The 17,532-nt window shown below is 29.2% G+C and overlaps 7 protein-coding genes across 13 annotated transcripts in view; 5 read left to right on the forward strand and 2 right to left on the reverse strand.

Moving 5' to 3' along the window:
- Positions 1-823: 823 nt before the first annotated feature.
- On the reverse strand, positions 824-2,601 carry LOC113794880 (uncharacterized). Its single transcript, XM_075823162.1, has 2 exons — positions 2,406-2,601; positions 824-2,276 (listed from the first exon to the last, which is right to left on the reverse strand). The coding sequence occupies exon 2, from the start codon at positions 2,208-2,210 to the stop codon at positions 861-863; it is 1,350 nt and encodes a 449-aa protein (XP_075679277.1). The 5' UTR covers positions 2,211-2,276; positions 2,406-2,601; the 3' UTR covers positions 824-860.
- Positions 2,602-2,917: 316 nt separating this feature from the next.
- Positions 2,918-17,532, reverse strand: part of LOC113798311 (zinc finger X-chromosomal protein-like) — a 35,503-nt gene continuing 20,888 nt past the window's right edge. Inside the window, exons 2-4 of one of the 5 annotated variants that reach the window (XM_075823172.1) lie at positions 4,141-4,336; positions 3,838-4,060; positions 2,918-3,782 (exon numbers count right to left, since the gene is read on the reverse strand). In XM_075823172.1, coding sequence (XP_075679287.1) covers positions 3,021-3,782; positions 3,838-4,050 — 975 coding nt within the window. In that variant the 5' untranslated portion in view covers positions 4,051-4,060; positions 4,141-4,336 and the 3' untranslated portion in view covers positions 2,918-3,020. The remainder of the gene's footprint in view (positions 3,783-3,837; positions 4,061-4,140; positions 4,337-17,532) is intronic. The other 4 variants (XM_075823169.1, XM_075823173.1, XM_075823171.1 and 1 more) reach the window with 4 other exon arrangements.
- On the forward strand, positions 4,606-6,482 carry LOC113798333 (uncharacterized). The gene is made up of 3 exons (XM_027348853.2): positions 4,606-4,957; positions 5,027-5,304; positions 5,368-6,482. The coding sequence occupies exons 1-3, from the start codon at positions 4,673-4,675 to the stop codon at positions 6,386-6,388; spliced, it is 1,584 nt and encodes a 527-aa protein (XP_027204654.2). The 5' UTR covers positions 4,606-4,672; the 3' UTR covers positions 6,389-6,482.
- On the forward strand, positions 6,571-8,331 carry LOC113798332 (uncharacterized). Its single transcript, XM_027348852.2, has 3 exons — positions 6,571-6,925; positions 7,003-7,313; positions 7,382-8,331. Exons 1-3 carry the CDS (start codon positions 6,617-6,619, stop codon positions 8,298-8,300), a joined length of 1,539 nt encoding a protein of 512 aa, XP_027204653.2. The 5' UTR covers positions 6,571-6,616; the 3' UTR covers positions 8,301-8,331.
- LOC113798331 (uncharacterized) lies at positions 8,449-17,460 on the forward strand. Of its 3 annotated transcripts, XM_075823150.1 has the most exons (4): positions 14,888-15,191; positions 15,266-15,543; positions 15,620-16,889; positions 16,926-17,460. In XM_075823150.1, the coding sequence occupies exons 1-4, from the start codon at positions 14,904-14,906 to the stop codon at positions 17,451-17,453; spliced, it is 2,364 nt and encodes a 787-aa protein (XP_075679265.1). In that variant the 5' UTR covers positions 14,888-14,903; the 3' UTR covers positions 17,454-17,460. The 3 variants fall into 3 exon arrangements, with proteins under 3 accessions (XP_075679264.1, XP_075679265.1, XP_075679263.1); XM_075823149.1 differs by lacking the exons at positions 14,888-15,191; positions 15,266-15,543 and adding exons at positions 8,449-8,762; positions 8,833-9,110 and having other exon boundaries at positions 15,620-17,460; XM_075823148.1 differs by having other exon boundaries at positions 15,620-17,460.
- Positions 10,312-12,389, forward strand: LOC113798330 (uncharacterized). Its single transcript, XM_075823157.1, has 3 exons — positions 10,312-10,610; positions 10,684-10,961; positions 11,042-12,389. Exons 1-3 carry the CDS (start codon positions 10,383-10,385, stop codon positions 12,351-12,353), a joined length of 1,818 nt encoding a protein of 605 aa, XP_075679272.1. The 5' UTR covers positions 10,312-10,382; the 3' UTR covers positions 12,354-12,389.
- LOC142645817 (uncharacterized) lies at positions 13,015-14,605 on the forward strand. Its single transcript, XM_075823165.1, has 3 exons — positions 13,015-13,351; positions 13,428-13,708; positions 13,792-14,605. The coding sequence occupies exons 1-3, from the start codon at positions 13,097-13,099 to the stop codon at positions 14,564-14,566; spliced, it is 1,311 nt and encodes a 436-aa protein (XP_075679280.1). The 5' UTR covers positions 13,015-13,096; the 3' UTR covers positions 14,567-14,605.

The following is a 17,532-nucleotide window of genomic DNA, read 5'->3' on the forward strand; positions in this document are numbered from 1 at the left end:
ACATTACCATTATCATCATCTCGATCAATAGCATCATCAATAGAAACGGAAAAAAAATCTAAAATATATTCCCAAACGAAGACTATCACATCCATTTAATATTATATCAGATGAAGATTATTATGCTGAATGTTGGTTAGTAAATCAATTGGATAGTGGTATAGCACCATTTAGATATAAACAATTTAGACAATCAAATATATTGAATGTTGGTGGTGTGGGTGAATCATCAACATCAGCCGTAATACCACCTCCGCCACCGCCGCCACCTCCATCACAAGCAGTACCAACGCCCACATTGACAGATATTCAAAAAATAATGCAACAAAATTATATTAATACAGCATTACAAGATTTTAAACCATTTTAAAATCGATCAATTTAAATTATCAAATTAATTAGGAAAATTGAATTACCACAATTATCATCATCATCATCGAAAATATAAATAATCAACACAAAATTCATCTGATAAATAATGGATAATCAATCAAGTTTTAAACGAATACGAAAATTTATTTAACATGAAATAAATTATCGTTTTAATAAAAAAACCTCTAAAGCTAATTTAGTGTTAAATGCTGAAACAATAACGATTTTTTTTTTAAATCCTCTTCAATTCAATCATCATTAACATCAAAAATAATGACAAATATTTATAAAAATGAAATGATATTTATTTAATAAAAAAAAAATTTGAAAATGATACATATCGTGTACAAATTAAAGTTCAAGATTTATTTACATTATTTTTTATTTATTCATTTATTACAAAATAGTATATTTATATTTATAAAAAAAAGATTTTTTCAAAAAACAATAGTATTGTAATTAAATTGTAATTTGTGGAATAATAAAAATTAATTACAAATTTGTGGATGTAAATTTTTAATATGACTTTGAAGATGATCTTTACGACGAAATCTGTGATGACAATATTGACAACCGAATGGTCTTTCATCTGCATGAATAAGTTTATGGCATTCAAGATTTGATTTCCATAAAAATGTTTTTGAACAAATATTACATTGATGTTTTCTCTTTCCATCATTATTATCATCATTAGTGGTATGCATAAGGCGAATATGATTATTTAATTTTTTGTCTGAATCAAATCTATATTCACATTTATTACATTTGTATTGCATATCAGAAGAATGTACTCGACGAAGATGATTTTGCAAATTAGGTTGTTGTGTTGTTGTATATTGACATTGATTACATTTGTACGGTTTTTCACCTGTATGTACACGGTTATGTTTTTGCAAATTAGGTTGTTGTGTTGTTGTATATTGGCATTTATCACATTTGTACGGTTTTTCACCTGTATGTACACGGTTATGTTTTTGTAAATGATCTTTTCTTGCAGTTGTATATTGACAATTATCACATTTGTACGGTCTTTCACCTGTATGAATAAGTATATGTTGATCAAGATGAGATTTCCATCGAAAACGATAACCACAAATATGACAAACATATTTACGATTTGATTGATGTATTTGTTGATGACGTAACAATTGTTTGGATGTATCGAATTTAATTGAACATTTGGAACAGGAAAGTTTTTCGATATCATCATTATCATCATGGTCATCAAAATTTTCATTATCATCATCAACATCAGTTTCGGTCATCATATTCAATGATTCTAAATCATTGTTTATCTCATTAGATAGATTTAAATTCGATTCGTTGTTTCCAGCAATATTTTCCGCAATATCATCATCATCATCATCATCATCACTTTTATCTGATGGAAAATATTCCAAAATTGTTGTCGATGAATCAGTATCGGAATCGTTTGTTTTGACACAGGTAGAATATTCCGACATTGTTGATTGATCATTATTGTTCGGAACACCTGCAGAATTTGATACTTGCTCTTGTTCTTGTTCTTCATCTTCTACTTCAACGATATCGATTAAATTATCATTGTTTTCATTAAAATTCGATGATGATTGATTATGATTATGATTATGATTGATTAAATTTTCCATTTTTTTTGAAAAATCATTAAATTTTGTTTCAATTTCACTTAAATACTTTTTTATTTGATTAAAATCATTTGATAATGTTTGTTTGAATTTGTTGAATTCATTTTCGATTGTATCCATTTCGGTTAACATTATATTATCTTCTTCTTCTTCTTGATTAGATCGATTATTATTATCGATAACAGTTGATAATGAATTTGATGACGAAAACATGATTTACAAAAAAAAAAAAGATTTCAAAATATTCAAAATTGTAATGTAATATTGCACCAAATAAGCCTAAAACAATGAAAAATAAAAGTTGACAAAAAAAACACGCAACAGTTCTTGCTAAACGATTACAAGTGACAATGATCGATGGCAAATGATCAAAACTAAAAAAAAATATACAAAATTGTCAACTCTTACTTTCTCTTGTGTGTAACACGAATTGAAATAGTGCGCATGATCAAGAAACGATATGCCAGAATTTTTACCCTTTTTTTGGTTGTTGACTTCAATCCTATAGGATTAGACAAAATAGTGGTTTTGTTTATACCAAACGTTTTTTCTTTCGTTCCATTCTCCTGTATATGTGTTGAAAATAAATTTTGGCATTGTTGTTAACGGTCATAAAAAATCATTTTAAAGTTTGTGTGTGTGTGTCTGATAAGATTGTTTATGATATTTTTTTTCACTTTCTTCAAACAAACAAAAGGAATTTTACTACAAAAAAAATTAATCCTTTGTGTTAGACCAAGAAAATAAACAAAAGAAAATCAACAAGTCTTTGTTTTCATGGTCAATATTGGACGATAACAAACAACAATGAGAAAAACGGTTACAACATTGAGAAAATCAACCAAAATTGATGAAAATATCATAATGATACATATCGTGTACAAATTAAAGTTCAAGATTCATTTACATTATTTTTTATTCATTCATTTATTACAAAATAGTATATTTATATTTATTTAAAAAAAGATTTTTATAAAAAACAATAGTATTGTAATTAAATTGTAATTTGTGGAATAATAAAAATTAATTACAAATTTGTGGATGTAAATTTTTAATATGATTTTGAAGTGTATCTTTACGACGAAATCTTTGTTGACAATATTGACAACCGAATGGCTTTTTATCTGTATGAATAAGTTTATGACCATCAAGATTGTATTTCGATGCAAATGTTTTGTAACAAATATTACATTGATGTTTTATCTGTCCATTATTATCATCATCATCATCATTAGTGGTATGCATAAGGCGAATATGATAATTTAATTTTCTCTCTGAATAAAATCTATATTTACATCGATCACATTTGTATGGTCTTACAGGTGAATGAACACGATGAATATGTAACAGTAAATTATCATTTCTTTTTGTTGCATACTGACATTGATTACATTTGAATGGTTTATCAGTTGAATGTACAAGAAGATGTCTAATTAAAAGATGTCTTTTTGCAGTTACAAATTCACATGTATTACATTTATATGGTTTTGAATTTGAATCTTTCTGTTCTTGTTTTTCGGACAATGAAATAAAGAATTTCGAAAAATTCATTGATTGTTCCAAATGATCATCATTATTATTATCATTATCATTATCATTATTGATTGATTGATTAACATTCGATAAATGATTATTATGATGATCGATGATTTTATCCAATTTTTTTGTCCAATCATTGAATTTTGTTTCCATTCGATCTAATCGAGATAATATCATCATTTGATAATCATCATGATTATTATCATTAATAATTTTATCCAATTCGATATTTGGTGTTGTTCGTATCTAATGGAATAATAATAAAAATAATTAATGAATGAAATAAAAATCAAATAATTACCATTGAAATATTTGTTGAAAACGATAAAGAATTTTCGCTGTTGTTGTTGTTGTTTGAATTTAAATATTTAGCTTTGATTTCATCATATTTACCCTTTGGTAATGATTGAATAAATTTGATTAAATGATTTTCAATTTCATCCAATTCGATTAACTTTAAATTATTATTATCATCATCATTTAGTGATCGATTATCATTATCATCGATATCCATCGATAATAAACTAGATGAAAACATTTTTTGTTTTAGAAAATAGAAATACTTTTCAAAAACGAAAAACATCAAAATAAAGGAAATACTCACAAAGTGTGGAAACCAAAGAAATACTATCAACAAAACAAAACAAATCGATCGTTTTATACAATGAAAGTTGAAAAATAAAAAACTTGATATTTTTTTTGGGCAACGTATTAACCACCAAAAACAATTTTTTTTTTCATCATTAGCAAACATAAGGTCACTATAGTCATTGTCATCAACCTAACCTAACCTAACTGAACTATTATAAATCATATAGTTATTATCAAAAAACCAGGTTGTTCATTGAGATAAATTTTTACTATTTTTTAATTTTTTTTTTTTTAATTTTTAATTTGTAATAATTAATTTAAAAAAATTAATAATTAAAAATTTACGAAAATCTTTTTTATTTATTTGTTCGAAAATCTAAGGAAATTACTTGATTGAATAATTTTTTATTTTTGGACAAAAAACAAGAATAGCTTGAATTTTCATATAAATTTCATTTTACCATTGATTAAAATTCTGTAATTTTTTTTATTTTTTATTTATTAATTTTTTTATTTGGTTTGTTTCTGAATTCCTCTGTTTTTAAATGTTTGGATTATCGTTTATAGTTAATTATAATAAACAAAAATGTTTACATTTGATGATGATTGGCGTTATTGTCACTTTCAAAAATATGTGGATGGTCAATGGTGAAAAATCATTCATATTGCGTGGTATTGAAGATAGAACCGAATGGGATATGGTACGATATCCGTATAAATCGGTTTATGGTCTACCGAAATCATTACAATGTAGTGATACAATTCAACATCAATTCAATGAATGTGAAAAATCATCACATCGAAAATGGAAAGTTACGATTGACGAATATGTAAGTTGCATTTAATGATTCTCAAAAATTAATCAAACCAAATTTCGTTTTGTCATTTGAAACAAAAAGTTTTATGAAACGAAACAATTTTGCTGCTTCGTTTGGCATGCGATGGCTTGTGAAATAGAAAAAGCGGCAAAATGTAACCAGAATTATTCGCAACAGATCGAAACAAACACACGACAATTGTTTACATCAGTATGCGATAAAATCAGTTCATCGCAACGAAGTTGGAACTGTTTTTGGACAGAAGACATGATAATCATTGCCGGTGTGGTCGCCACAGTTATTACTATTCTTCTGATTGCTGTCGGTGCATACTTTGGATGTCGACAATATCGTGCCAAGTAAGTTTTATTCTTGATTTAACACATTTTTCTGATTGTAAACAAATCAATCATTTTTTTTAGAGCCAAGCTTAAAATTGCTGAACAAATGAATATCCCATTGAAAACTACAAAAGGAAAATTAACAACTGCTGATATTGGTCCACCAACAGATTTAAGAAAATTTCAATCTATGGAAATTCCAACAACAACCGCCGATTCTATTGATAAACCTATTCAAAATGTTAAAAAACAAGGAACTGTTGCAAAATGGTTTTCAAATATCTTTTCAACATCGAAAAAACCAAAATTAACAACTGCTGATATTGGTCCACCAACAGATTTAAGAAGAATTCCAGCAACAGCAATTGACGATTCTATTGATAAACCAGTTGAATTAAGTGAATGGAATCCACAAACACCTGAAAAAATAGATGTTCAACATGTTCAGAGTATACCACGAAGAACGATCAGAAGATCTGATCCGCGGTCATTCCATTATCAACCCCCGCCACCAAGATCAAAATTGTCACCACATCCATTACCGACATCAAGACCAGTATACCCGCGAGAACAACTATTATCACAATCATCATCATCAAGAGCATCGATATCAACAGGACCACAACCACAACAACAACAACCACAGCAAATACAACAACAACCATCCATATCACGAGGAACGATCAGAAGACCTGATCCGCGGTCATTCCATTATCAACCCCCGCCACCTAGAACAAATTTGTCACCACACCCATTACCGACATCAAGACCAGTATACCCGCGAGAACAACTATTATCACAATCATCATCATCATCAAAAGCATTGTCCAGAAAAACACGACAAATATCATCATTGCCATCAATAAAAAAAACTTCACCATCATCACCATCATTACCAAAATCGGCATCCAAAAAACAATTGCCACAACTCTCATCGGAATATTTACCAACAAGTACATCAGCATCACGATCACCACAAATAAGCCCGTCATCTATTAGAACAGCATTAGGTAGTAATCCGGAAAATGATAAAATTACATTGGAATTAATACAAACAATCAATGCATTCAATCAATCAACTCAACAGTTTAATCCAAAATAATTTTGAACACACTAGTCAGATAAAAAATATTTAATTTGTTTTGCTAAAAATTAATTCTGTAATTTGTAAATATAAATTGTAATTTTTTTGTAAATTATTTTGTTTTGTTAAAATTTTACTCAACCGAAAAATAAACCCAAAAGAATGGTTAAAATTTTCATATAAATTTTCTAGTTGACCATTGATTAAACATTTTGTTTAATATTTTCTCTGAATTCTGTTTACCGAATGAAAAGATTATCGTTTAAAGATAATAAACGGCTATTTTTACACTTGTTGTTGATGATGATGATCGTTGTTAGCATGAATAATGTTTGGATGGTTAATGGTGATAAATCATTCATTATTATACATGATAGTAGTGATCATAATAATGATAATAATGAAAATCAAATGGAATGGGATACAATAAGATATCCATATAAAACGGTTTATGGTATACCAAAATCATTAAATTGTGTACAATCAATACAACAACGTTTTTATCAATGTGAAAAAACATCACATTATGAATGGAAAATTATGATTGATGAATATGTAAGTTTTAAATGATTTTTTTTTTTTTTTGGTTTCAAATCAAATCAATGAGATTTTGTTTTTTGAAAACAAAAAAGTTTACAGAAACAAAAAAATTTTGCTGTTTCATTTGGAATACAATGGATTGTGAAATACCAATAATTGCTGGATGTAATCAAGAATATTCACAAAAATTACAAACAAATACAAAAGAAACATTTGAAAAAATATGTAATGAAATCGATTACGGACCAAATAGTTTATCTTGTTGGTTTACTGAAGCAAGAATAACAGCTATAGCTATTATTATTACAACAGTAATAACATTTCTTATTTTGGTTTGTACTTTTATACAATTATCACGTGCACAGAAAGCAAAAGAAGCTATATTAAAAAAAGCAAAAGCAATGTAAGCAATTTTAATGGGGGAAAAAAACAATGAAATTTCATTCATTCTTTCTTCTCTATTGATTTTAGACCAGGTAAACAGATGACAACGATGAAAATTGAACAAACAAAAACAACAACAACAACAACAGCAGCAGAAGAAGCAGCAGCAAAATTTGCAGCGATGACTGATGAAGAAGCGATTATTTATCTGAAAAAAGAACATTTTATGTTGGATGATAGTGATTATGAACCAACCATATATGAAACAATATCGAATGCATCAAGAACATCATCAATATCATCAAAAAAAACAACAGCATCATCAATTAAACAAGCTAAAAATCCAATAGATGATAGTGATGCTAGTACTGTTTATAATTCACGTTTAAGCGATAGAGAAATTTTAAAACGATTTAAAGCATTACGTGCAAGAATGCCAGAATCAAGAAGTAGACCAACAGAAATACCCGAATCAATACTATTAGAGCATTCATCAGCAACACCAATATTTTCACGTAGTTTAAAAGTTGAAGATGAAGTAACATTAGGAGAACCGCCATTACGATATGTAAAACCATCCGCACCATCATTAACATCATCAACAAGATCAACAATATTACGAGCATCATCAATGGATTCAATAGTACCAATATCATCAACACAACAACAACAACAACAACAACGACTAATAGAATTACCATCACCACCAGCATCATCAACAGCATCATCATCAAATGTATTGAAATTTAATTTTGACATCAATCGTGGGAGTAAGGGTGCAGAAGAAGAACCATGGTGGTTTCCGTATTTTTTTCAGGAATCATCAGCATCGCCATCAGCGTCACCAACATTCACACCACCACCATCACCACCACCATCATCATCAACAGAGTTACAATATCCGGTTATATTGAATAATAATAATAATATTAAAAATCCAAATAATATTACAAATATGATAGTAACAACAATGGATTTGGAAAAAAATATAAATTCATTATTATAATAATTATTTTTAAAAAAAAAAATTAATTAAAATCAACATTATAATTTGTAATTACTTAAATGAATAATGTTTTTTTTTTGTTGTTGTTGAAATACAAGAATGATTTAAATTTTCATATAAATTTCAACTAGTTTTTTGATTAATATTTTGTATTATTTTTGATTTTGAAATTTTTCTATTTACCGAATGGTTAGATTATTATCGTTTATCGATAATCATTGGCCATACATGTTGATGATCGGCGTTATTATCATTTTGAATGATGTATGGATGGCCAATGGTGATAAATCATTCATAATGCGTGGTATTGAAGATCAAACTGAATGGGATATGGTACGATATCCGTATAAATCGGTTTATGGTCTACCGAAATCATTACAATGTAGTGATACAATTCAACATCAATTCAATGAATGTGAAAAATCATCACATCGAAAATGGAAAGTTACGATTGACGAATATGTAAGTTGCATTTAATAATTCTCAAAAATTAATCAAACCAAATTTCGCTTTGTCTTTTGAAAACAAAAAGTTCTATGAAACGAAAGAATTTTGCTGCTTCGTTTGGGATGCGATGGCTTGTGAAATAGAAATAGCAGCAAAATGTAACCGGAATTATTCGCAACAGATCGAAACAAACACACGACAATTGTTTACATCAGTATGCGATAAAATCAGATCATCGCAACGAAGTTGGAACTGTTTTTGGACAGAAGACATGATAATCATTGCCGGTGTGGTTGCCACAGTTATTACTGTTCTTCTGGTTGTTGTCGGTGCATACATTGGATGTCGACAATATCGTGCCAAGTAAGTTTTATTCATGAAATAAATTCTTTATTCAACAATTCAATTCAATTTGTTTCTTTTTAGTGCCAAACTAAAAAAACAAGCAGAAATTGACAAAAAAATTAAATTAGCAACTGATAATGTTCAATCACCTAAAAAAATCGATAATGTTTTACAAAGAAGTGATGTTGAAATGAAAGATATTAATCAAGAAAATGTTAATGAAATTAGAAAAGGAATAAGTACATTAAAATTGGATGATAAAGGAACAAAACGAAAAGAAACATCACCACCACCACCAACGGAAAAAAAGAGAAGAACAAAAACACCACCACCATCTCAACCTTCTAGATTTAGATCTAAACGAAAACGAAAAGAAACACCACCACCAACGGAAAAAAAGGGAAGAACAAAAACACCACCACCATCTCAACCTTCTAAATTTAGATCTAAACAAAAACGAAAAGAAATACCAATGGAAATAGATAATGGACAATCATCATCATCAGTATCATCAAGCCGACAAAAAAAACAAAAAATAATACCAATGGAAATAGATGATCAACAACCATCATTATCATCATCATATGATAATATTCATTCAAAATCAAAAAGATTATCACAAGCAGCGCCACCACCAGCAGCAGCAGCAGCACCCGAACAACAACAACCACCACCAAGACCATCATCAGCTCCACAATTATCAACAACATCGCCATCAAAAATAAAGACAAAAATTGATTATTCAAATTTTCTAAAACAATTTTTATCAAATATTCATTCAAATAAAAATTTATTTGAAAAATAATTTAAATTCTAAATCAAAAAAATAAAATAATAATAAATCACATTTATAATATTTGTAATAATAATTTTTATTAAAAAGCATCATTTATCCAATGGATATTACGCTATAAAAAAATAAGAAAATTAAAATAAATTATCAATTACAAATATATTTAAATATAAAGGATAGCCTAGGAAATACAAAATTTAAAAGATTGAAATACAAATTCTTCAGTGGATTACAGTAACAAACAACTAACGTTTTGATTTTCAATTAAATTAAAATTAGGAAATTTTTGAATTTTAAAGAATTTTAGAATATTTTACTCAAAAGCCAAACGAATTATTTAATAATTGAATAAATGTTTTGTTTTTAAACAAGAATGATTGAAATTTTCATATAAATTTCACCATAGCCATTGATTAACATTTTGTCAAACTTTTTAATTTGGTTCGTTTTGTTTGGTATTTTGTGTGATTTGCAAAACGATAAAATTATTTTTTATTATGAATAATCATCATTATAAACAAAATTGGTTAATGTTCGTTGTTATTGTTGCATTGGTATGGATGGTCAATGGTGATAAATCATTCATAATGGGTGGTGTACGATATCCGTATAAATCGGTTTATGGTCTACCGAAATCATTACAATGTAGTGATACAATTCAACATCAATTCAATGAATGTGAAAAATCATCACATCGTGAATGGAATGTTAAGACTGACGGATATGTAAGTTGTATTTAAATGATTCTCAAAAAATAATCCAAACCAATTTTCGTTTTGTCTTTTGAAACAAAAAAAGTTCTATGAAACAAAACGATTTTGTTGTTTCGTTTGGCAAGCGATGGATTGTGAAATTGAAACAGCGGCAAAATGTAACCAGAATTATTCGCAACAGATCGAAACAAACACACGACAATTATATACATCCGTATGCGATAAAATCAGTTCAACGCAACAAAGTTGGAAATGTTGGTGGACAGATGAAAAAATAATCATTGCCGGTGTGGTCGCCACACTTATAACTGTGGCTCTTATTGCTTACGGTGCATTCCTTGGATGTCGAAAATATCGTGCCAAGTAAGTTTTATTCTTGAAAAAATTCTTTATTCAACACAATTTTCTAATCAAATCAACCAATTTGTTTTTTTTTGTGCCAGAAAAATTGAATTAGCATCAAGTTCAAAAATTATTGCTTTCGAAGATTTGGAATGGTATCCAGAACCATCATATATAGAAATAAAGGTTGAACCATTACAATCATCTAAACCAATACAATCATCGAAACCAATAGAAAATGTTGAAAAACAAGGCAAATTTAAAAAATGGTTTGGAAACATTTTCACATCATCATCATCATCATCCAAACCAAATAAAAATGAAAAATTAACAACTAAAGATATTGGTCAATCAAAAGATTCAAGAAGAATTTCATCAACAACAACTACAAATGTCGATCATATTGATGATAAACCAATTGAATTAAGTGAATGGAATCCACAGACACCTAAAAAAATACAAGTTCGACATGTTGGTGATCCAAGTGATTATGGAATTCCTAAAGTAAATGTAATAGAACCAGAAGAATTACGAAAAGAACAATTACAAATACTACAACAACAAATACAACAACAACAACAAATACAAGAACGACAACAAATCGAAGAAATACGACGATTACAACGACAACGACCAAATCGACCAAGATTACAACCAAGAGAAGAATATGAACAAAATCAACAACGATTAAGACAACAACAATTACAACAACAACAGCAACAGCACAAAGTACAGCAACAACAACAACAAGAATTTCAACAACAACGACGGCAACAACAAATACGAAGACAACAACGGCAACGACAACAACAAGAAGGGGTAAGAATTGAATTAAATGAAGAACAACAACAAGAACAAGCTAGAGTTCATTTTAGAAGAAGAAATTATGGAAGATCACGAACACCAGCAACACCAGAACGACAACCATCATCAACCGATGCAGCATCATCGGCTTTCGATTCTGAACAAATACCACAACAACAGCAACAGGCATCATCTTCTGCCCAACAACAACAACAGCAACCGGCATCATCTTCTGCCCAACAACAACAACAGCAACCGGCATCATCTTCAGCGCAACAAAAAGAAGAAGGATCATCATCATCTGATTCCGAATCCTCATCAGCAGTAGAAAAAGCTACAAGACGAAAACGATCATTATTACCAGAAAAACAAATGAAATTAATGAGCAAAGATGATAGAAAAAATTCATTCAAAAATTTAAATAGATTTATATCACAATCATCATCATCATCACCATCAGCTTCTAAGGCAAAATCAAATCAGCCATCAACAACAGGACAAAATCCAATTAAAACAAACATTTTTACTAATAAAACAAAAAATCTAACAGAATTAGCAAATTTAATATTAAGAATACCAAATAATAATACAAATACAAAATATTTTTAAATCAATAAAAATTTGAAAAAATTTTTTTTTCGAGAATTGTCGATCATCGAGAATTGTGAATTTTTTTCTCAACCAGAATTTTTTTGTTGATTGTTTTTTGGTCTCAAAGAATTCTTGAATTGATCATCATTCAAGATTTGAAAGAAAATTGGAAAAAATCATAATGGTATAGGGAAAAACAGCACATCAAACATTCTTATTTCGAACGGAAATCAAACCGCTTTTGGGGATGATAGCGTTGCAGCGAAAATTTTGAAAATCGCTTCTGGTTAGTCTCAACACATCAGAGATCATCATTTAGGGGTCAAAAGTTGTCGGACAATTTTTTTGATGTCACAGTGGACTGAAAGCAAAAAAATGTCAAAATTTTGATTTTGACAAGGTTAACTTCCAGCGACCCTAGCAAACTTAATTTTCATAGAACAGTGCAAACATCTTGTTGGATGACGCACTCTTTTCAAATAAATTATTATTATTAACGCGTTCGCTACCAGCGACGCATATATGCGTCGTTTATTTGCTGTAGTTCTATGTGTTTTTCCAAATCTCCGGTAGCGAACGTGTTAAAATCCAAACGAATTATTTAATAATTGAATAAATGTTTTGTTTTTAAACAAGAATGATTGAATTTTTCATATAAATTTCACCATAGCCATTGATTAACATTTTGTCAAACTTTTTAATTCGGTTCGTTTTGTTTGGTATTTTGTGTGTTTTGCAAAACGATAAAATTATTTTTTATTATGAATAATCATCATTATAAACAAAATTGGTTGATGTTCGTTGTTATTGTTGCATTGGTATGGATGGTCAATGGTGGAAAATCAATCATATTGCGAGATATGAATAATCAAACTGAATTGGATACGGTACGATTTCAATATAAATCGGTTTATGGTCTACCAAAATCATTACAATGTAATGAATCAGTTTACCATCAATTCAATGAATGTGAAAAATCATCACAAGATGAATGGAAAGTTACGATTGACGAATATGTAAGTTTCATTTAAATGATTCTCAAAAATTAATCAAACCAAATTTCGTTTTGTCTCTCGAAACAAAACAAAAAAGTTCTATGAAACGAAACAATTTTGCTGCTTCGTTTGGAAAGCGATGGCATGCGAAATAGAAAAAGCGGCAAAATGTAACCAGAATTATTCGCAACAGATCGAAACAAACACACGACAATTGTTTACATCAGTATGCGATAAAATCAGTTCAACGCAAAATAGTTGGAACTGTTGGTGGACAGAAGAAAAACTAATCACTGCCGCTATGGTAATAGGAATTATTATTCTTTTTGTTTCTATTGTTGTCGGTGTAATCCTTGGATGTCGAAAATATCGTGCCAAGTAAGTTTTATTTTTGAAAAAATTCTTTATTCAACACAATTTTCTGATCAAATCAACCAATTTGTTTTTTTTTTTTGTGCCAGAAAAATTGAATTAGGTTATATAAGAAGATTACCATCAAAATTGAGAACTATTCCTATCGAAGATTGGGGATGGTATCCATCACCATCATTAATAGATATAAGGGTTGAACCATTACAATCAAATAAACCAATAAAAAATGTTGAAAAACAAGGCAAATTTAAAAAATGGTTTGGGAAAATTTTCCCATCATCATCATCATTCAAACCAAATAAAAATAAAAAATTAACAACTAAAGATATTGGTCAAGCAAAAGATTTAAGAAGAATTCCCTCAACAACAACTACAAATGTCGATCATATTGATGATAAACCAATTGAATTAAGTGAATGGAATCCACAAACACCATCTGAAAAAATTAGACAAGTCCGACATGTTGGTGATCCAAGTGACTATGGAATTCCTAAAGTAAATGGAAGATCAGGACTACAACCAGAAGAATTACAAGAAGAACAATTACTAATACTACAACAACAAATACAAGAACAACTACAAATACAAAAAGCTACAATAAGAAAACGATCATTATTACTAGAAAAACAAATGAAATTAATGAACAAAGATGATAGAAAAAATTCATACAAAAATTTAAATAGATTTATATCACAACAATCATCATCATCATCAGCTTCTCAGGCAAAATCAAATCCGCCATCAACAACAGGACAAAATCCAATAAAAACAAACATTTTTACAAAGAAAACAAAAAATCTAACGGAATTAGCAAATTTAATATTAAGAATACCAAATAATAATACAAATACAAAATATTTATAAATCAATAAAAAATAAATAAAAAAATTTCAGAAAACAGAATCTAATTATCTAAAAAAAAAAAAAAATTTTTGTTTGAAAATTTTCTTTTCGAGAATTTTTTCCTTTCTTTCTTTCATTCAAAATCGAAGTAACAAAAAAAAAAAAAAAAAAATATCGATAAAAACAACATTACAAGAATTTGCTTTTGTAGAAAAAAAATTCTAATTGAATAAATGTTTTGTTGTTTTTCATTCATTCATTTTTTTTTTGGGGGGCGAAAAAAACAAGAATGATTGGAATTTTCATATAAATTTCACCATAGCCAAACTATTTTTTTTATATTCTGTGTGTTTTGACAATGAAAAAATTGCTTTTTATTATGAATAATCATATCAAACAAAAATGTTTACACTTGTTGATGATCGGGGTTATTGTCACTTTGAATAATGTTTGGATGGCCAATGGTGATAAATCATTCATAATGCGTGGTATTAATGATCAAACCGATTGGGATATGGTACGATATCCATATAAATCGGTTTATGGCTTACCGAAATCATTACAATGTAGTGAATCAGTTTACCATCAATTCAATGAATGTGAAAAATCATCACATCGAGAATGGAAAGTTACGATTGACGGATATGTAAGTTGTATTTGAATGATTCTCAAAAATTATTGATGAAATCAAATTTCGTTTTTGTTTTTTGAAACAAAAAGTTCTATGAAACAAAACAATTTTGCTGCTTCGTTTGGCAAGCGATGGCTTGTGAAATTGAAAAAGCGGCAAAATGTAACCAGAATTATTCGCAACAGATCGAAACAAACACACGACAATTGTTTACATCAGTATGCGATAAAATCAGTTCATCGCAACGAAGTTGGAACTGTTGGTGGACAGAAAAAATGATAATCACTTTGAGTGTGGCTGCCACAGTTATAACTGTGGCTCTTATTGCTGTCAGTGCATACCTTGGATGTCGACAATATCGTGCCAAGTAAGTTTTATTCTTGAAAAAATTCCTTATTCAACACAATTTTCTGATCGCAACAAACCTACCATTATTTATTCAGTGCCAAACTAAAAGAGCAAGCAGAAATTGGCAAAAAATTTAAAATTTCAACGAAAAAATTGACAACTTCGGATATTGGTCCACCAACAAATGCGAGAAAAATTCAATCATCACAAATATCAACAACTGTCGATCATAGTGATAAACCCGAACAAAATGTTGAAAAACAAGGCAAATTTAGAAAATGGATTGGAAAAATTTTCTCATCATCATCATCATCTAAACCAAATAAAAATGAAAAATTAACAACTAAAGATATTGGTCAAGCAAAAGATACAATTCCCTCAACAACAACTACAAATGCCGATCATCTTGATAAACCGATTGAATTGAGTGAATGGAGTCCACAAACACCTAAAAAAATACAAGTTCAACATGTTGGTGTTCCACCAAATTCAAAAATAAAAACTATTGCTTTCGAAGATTTGGAATGGTATCCAGAACCATCAATGATAGAAATAAAGGTTGAACCATTACAATCAAATAAACCAATAAAAAATGTTAAAAAACAAGGCAAATTTAGAAAATGGATTGGGAGGATTTTCTCATCATTATCATCATCCAAACCAAATAAAAATAAAAAATTAACAACTAAAGATATTGATCAACCAAAAGATTCAAGAAGAATTTCATCAACAACAACTACAAATGCCGATCATATTGATGATAAACCAATTGAAATAAGTGAATGGAATCCACAGACACCTAAAAAAATACAAGATCGACATGTTGGTAATCCAAGTGATTATGGAATTCCTAAAGTCAATGTAATATCAGGACTACAACCAGAAGAATTACAAGAAGAACAAGTACTAATACTACAACAACAAATACAAGAACAACTACAAATACAAGAACGACAACAAATCGAAGAAATTCGACGATTACAACAACAACGACCAGATCGACCACGATTACAACCCCGAAATGAATTTGAACAAAATCAACAACGATTAAGACAACAACACGAACAACAATTACAACAACAAAAACAACAGCCCGAAGTACAGCAACAACAACGACCAGAATTTCAACAACAACGACGGCAACGACAACAAATACGAAGACAACAACGCCAACAAGAAGGGGCAAGAATTGAATTAAATGAAGAAGAACAACAACAACAAGCTAGAGCTCCTTTTAGAAGTCGTTTTAGATGGAGAAATAATGCAAGACCACGATCACCACCACCACCAGAACGACAACCATCATCATCCGATGCAGCATCATCGGCATCCGATTCTGAACAAATACCACAACAACAACAACAGGCATCATCTTCTGCCCAACAACAACAACAGCAACAGGCATCATCTTCTGCCCAACAACAACAACAGCAACAGGCATCATCTTCTGCCCAACAACAACAACAGCAACCGGCATCATCTTCAGCGCAACAACGACAAGCATCATCTTCTGCCCAACAACAACAACAACAGCAACCGGCATCATCTTCAGCGCAACAACGACAACAACAAAGAGAAGAAGGAACATCATCATCCGATTCCGAATCCGAATCTTCATCAGCAATAGAGAAAGCTACAAGACGAAAACGATCATTATTACCAGAAAAACAAATAAAATTAATGAACAAAGATGATAGAAAAAATTCATCAAAAAATTTAAATAGATTTATATCACAATCATCATCATCAGGTTATCAGCCAAAATCAAATAAATCATCAACAGCAGCAAGACAATCAACATTATCGAACGATTCAAATCAACAAAATCCAATAAAAACAAACATTACTGATAAAACAAAAAATCTAACAGAATTAGCAAATTTAATATTAAGAATACCAAATAATGATACAAATACAAAATATTTTTAAAAATGAATTTTCGAAAAAAACAGAATTAATAAAAATTTGTTTGAACAAAAAAAAATTCTAATTGATTAAATGTTTTGTT

Source organism: Dermatophagoides pteronyssinus, unplaced genomic scaffold, assembly GCF_027571235.1.
Source record: "Dermatophagoides pteronyssinus isolate colony J.1.1.1.1 unplaced genomic scaffold, Derpt_VIB-CSIC_2022.12 sq0024, whole genome shotgun sequence".
In the NCBI taxonomy this organism is placed as follows: Eukaryota; Metazoa; Arthropoda; class Arachnida; order Sarcoptiformes; family Pyroglyphidae; genus Dermatophagoides; species Dermatophagoides pteronyssinus.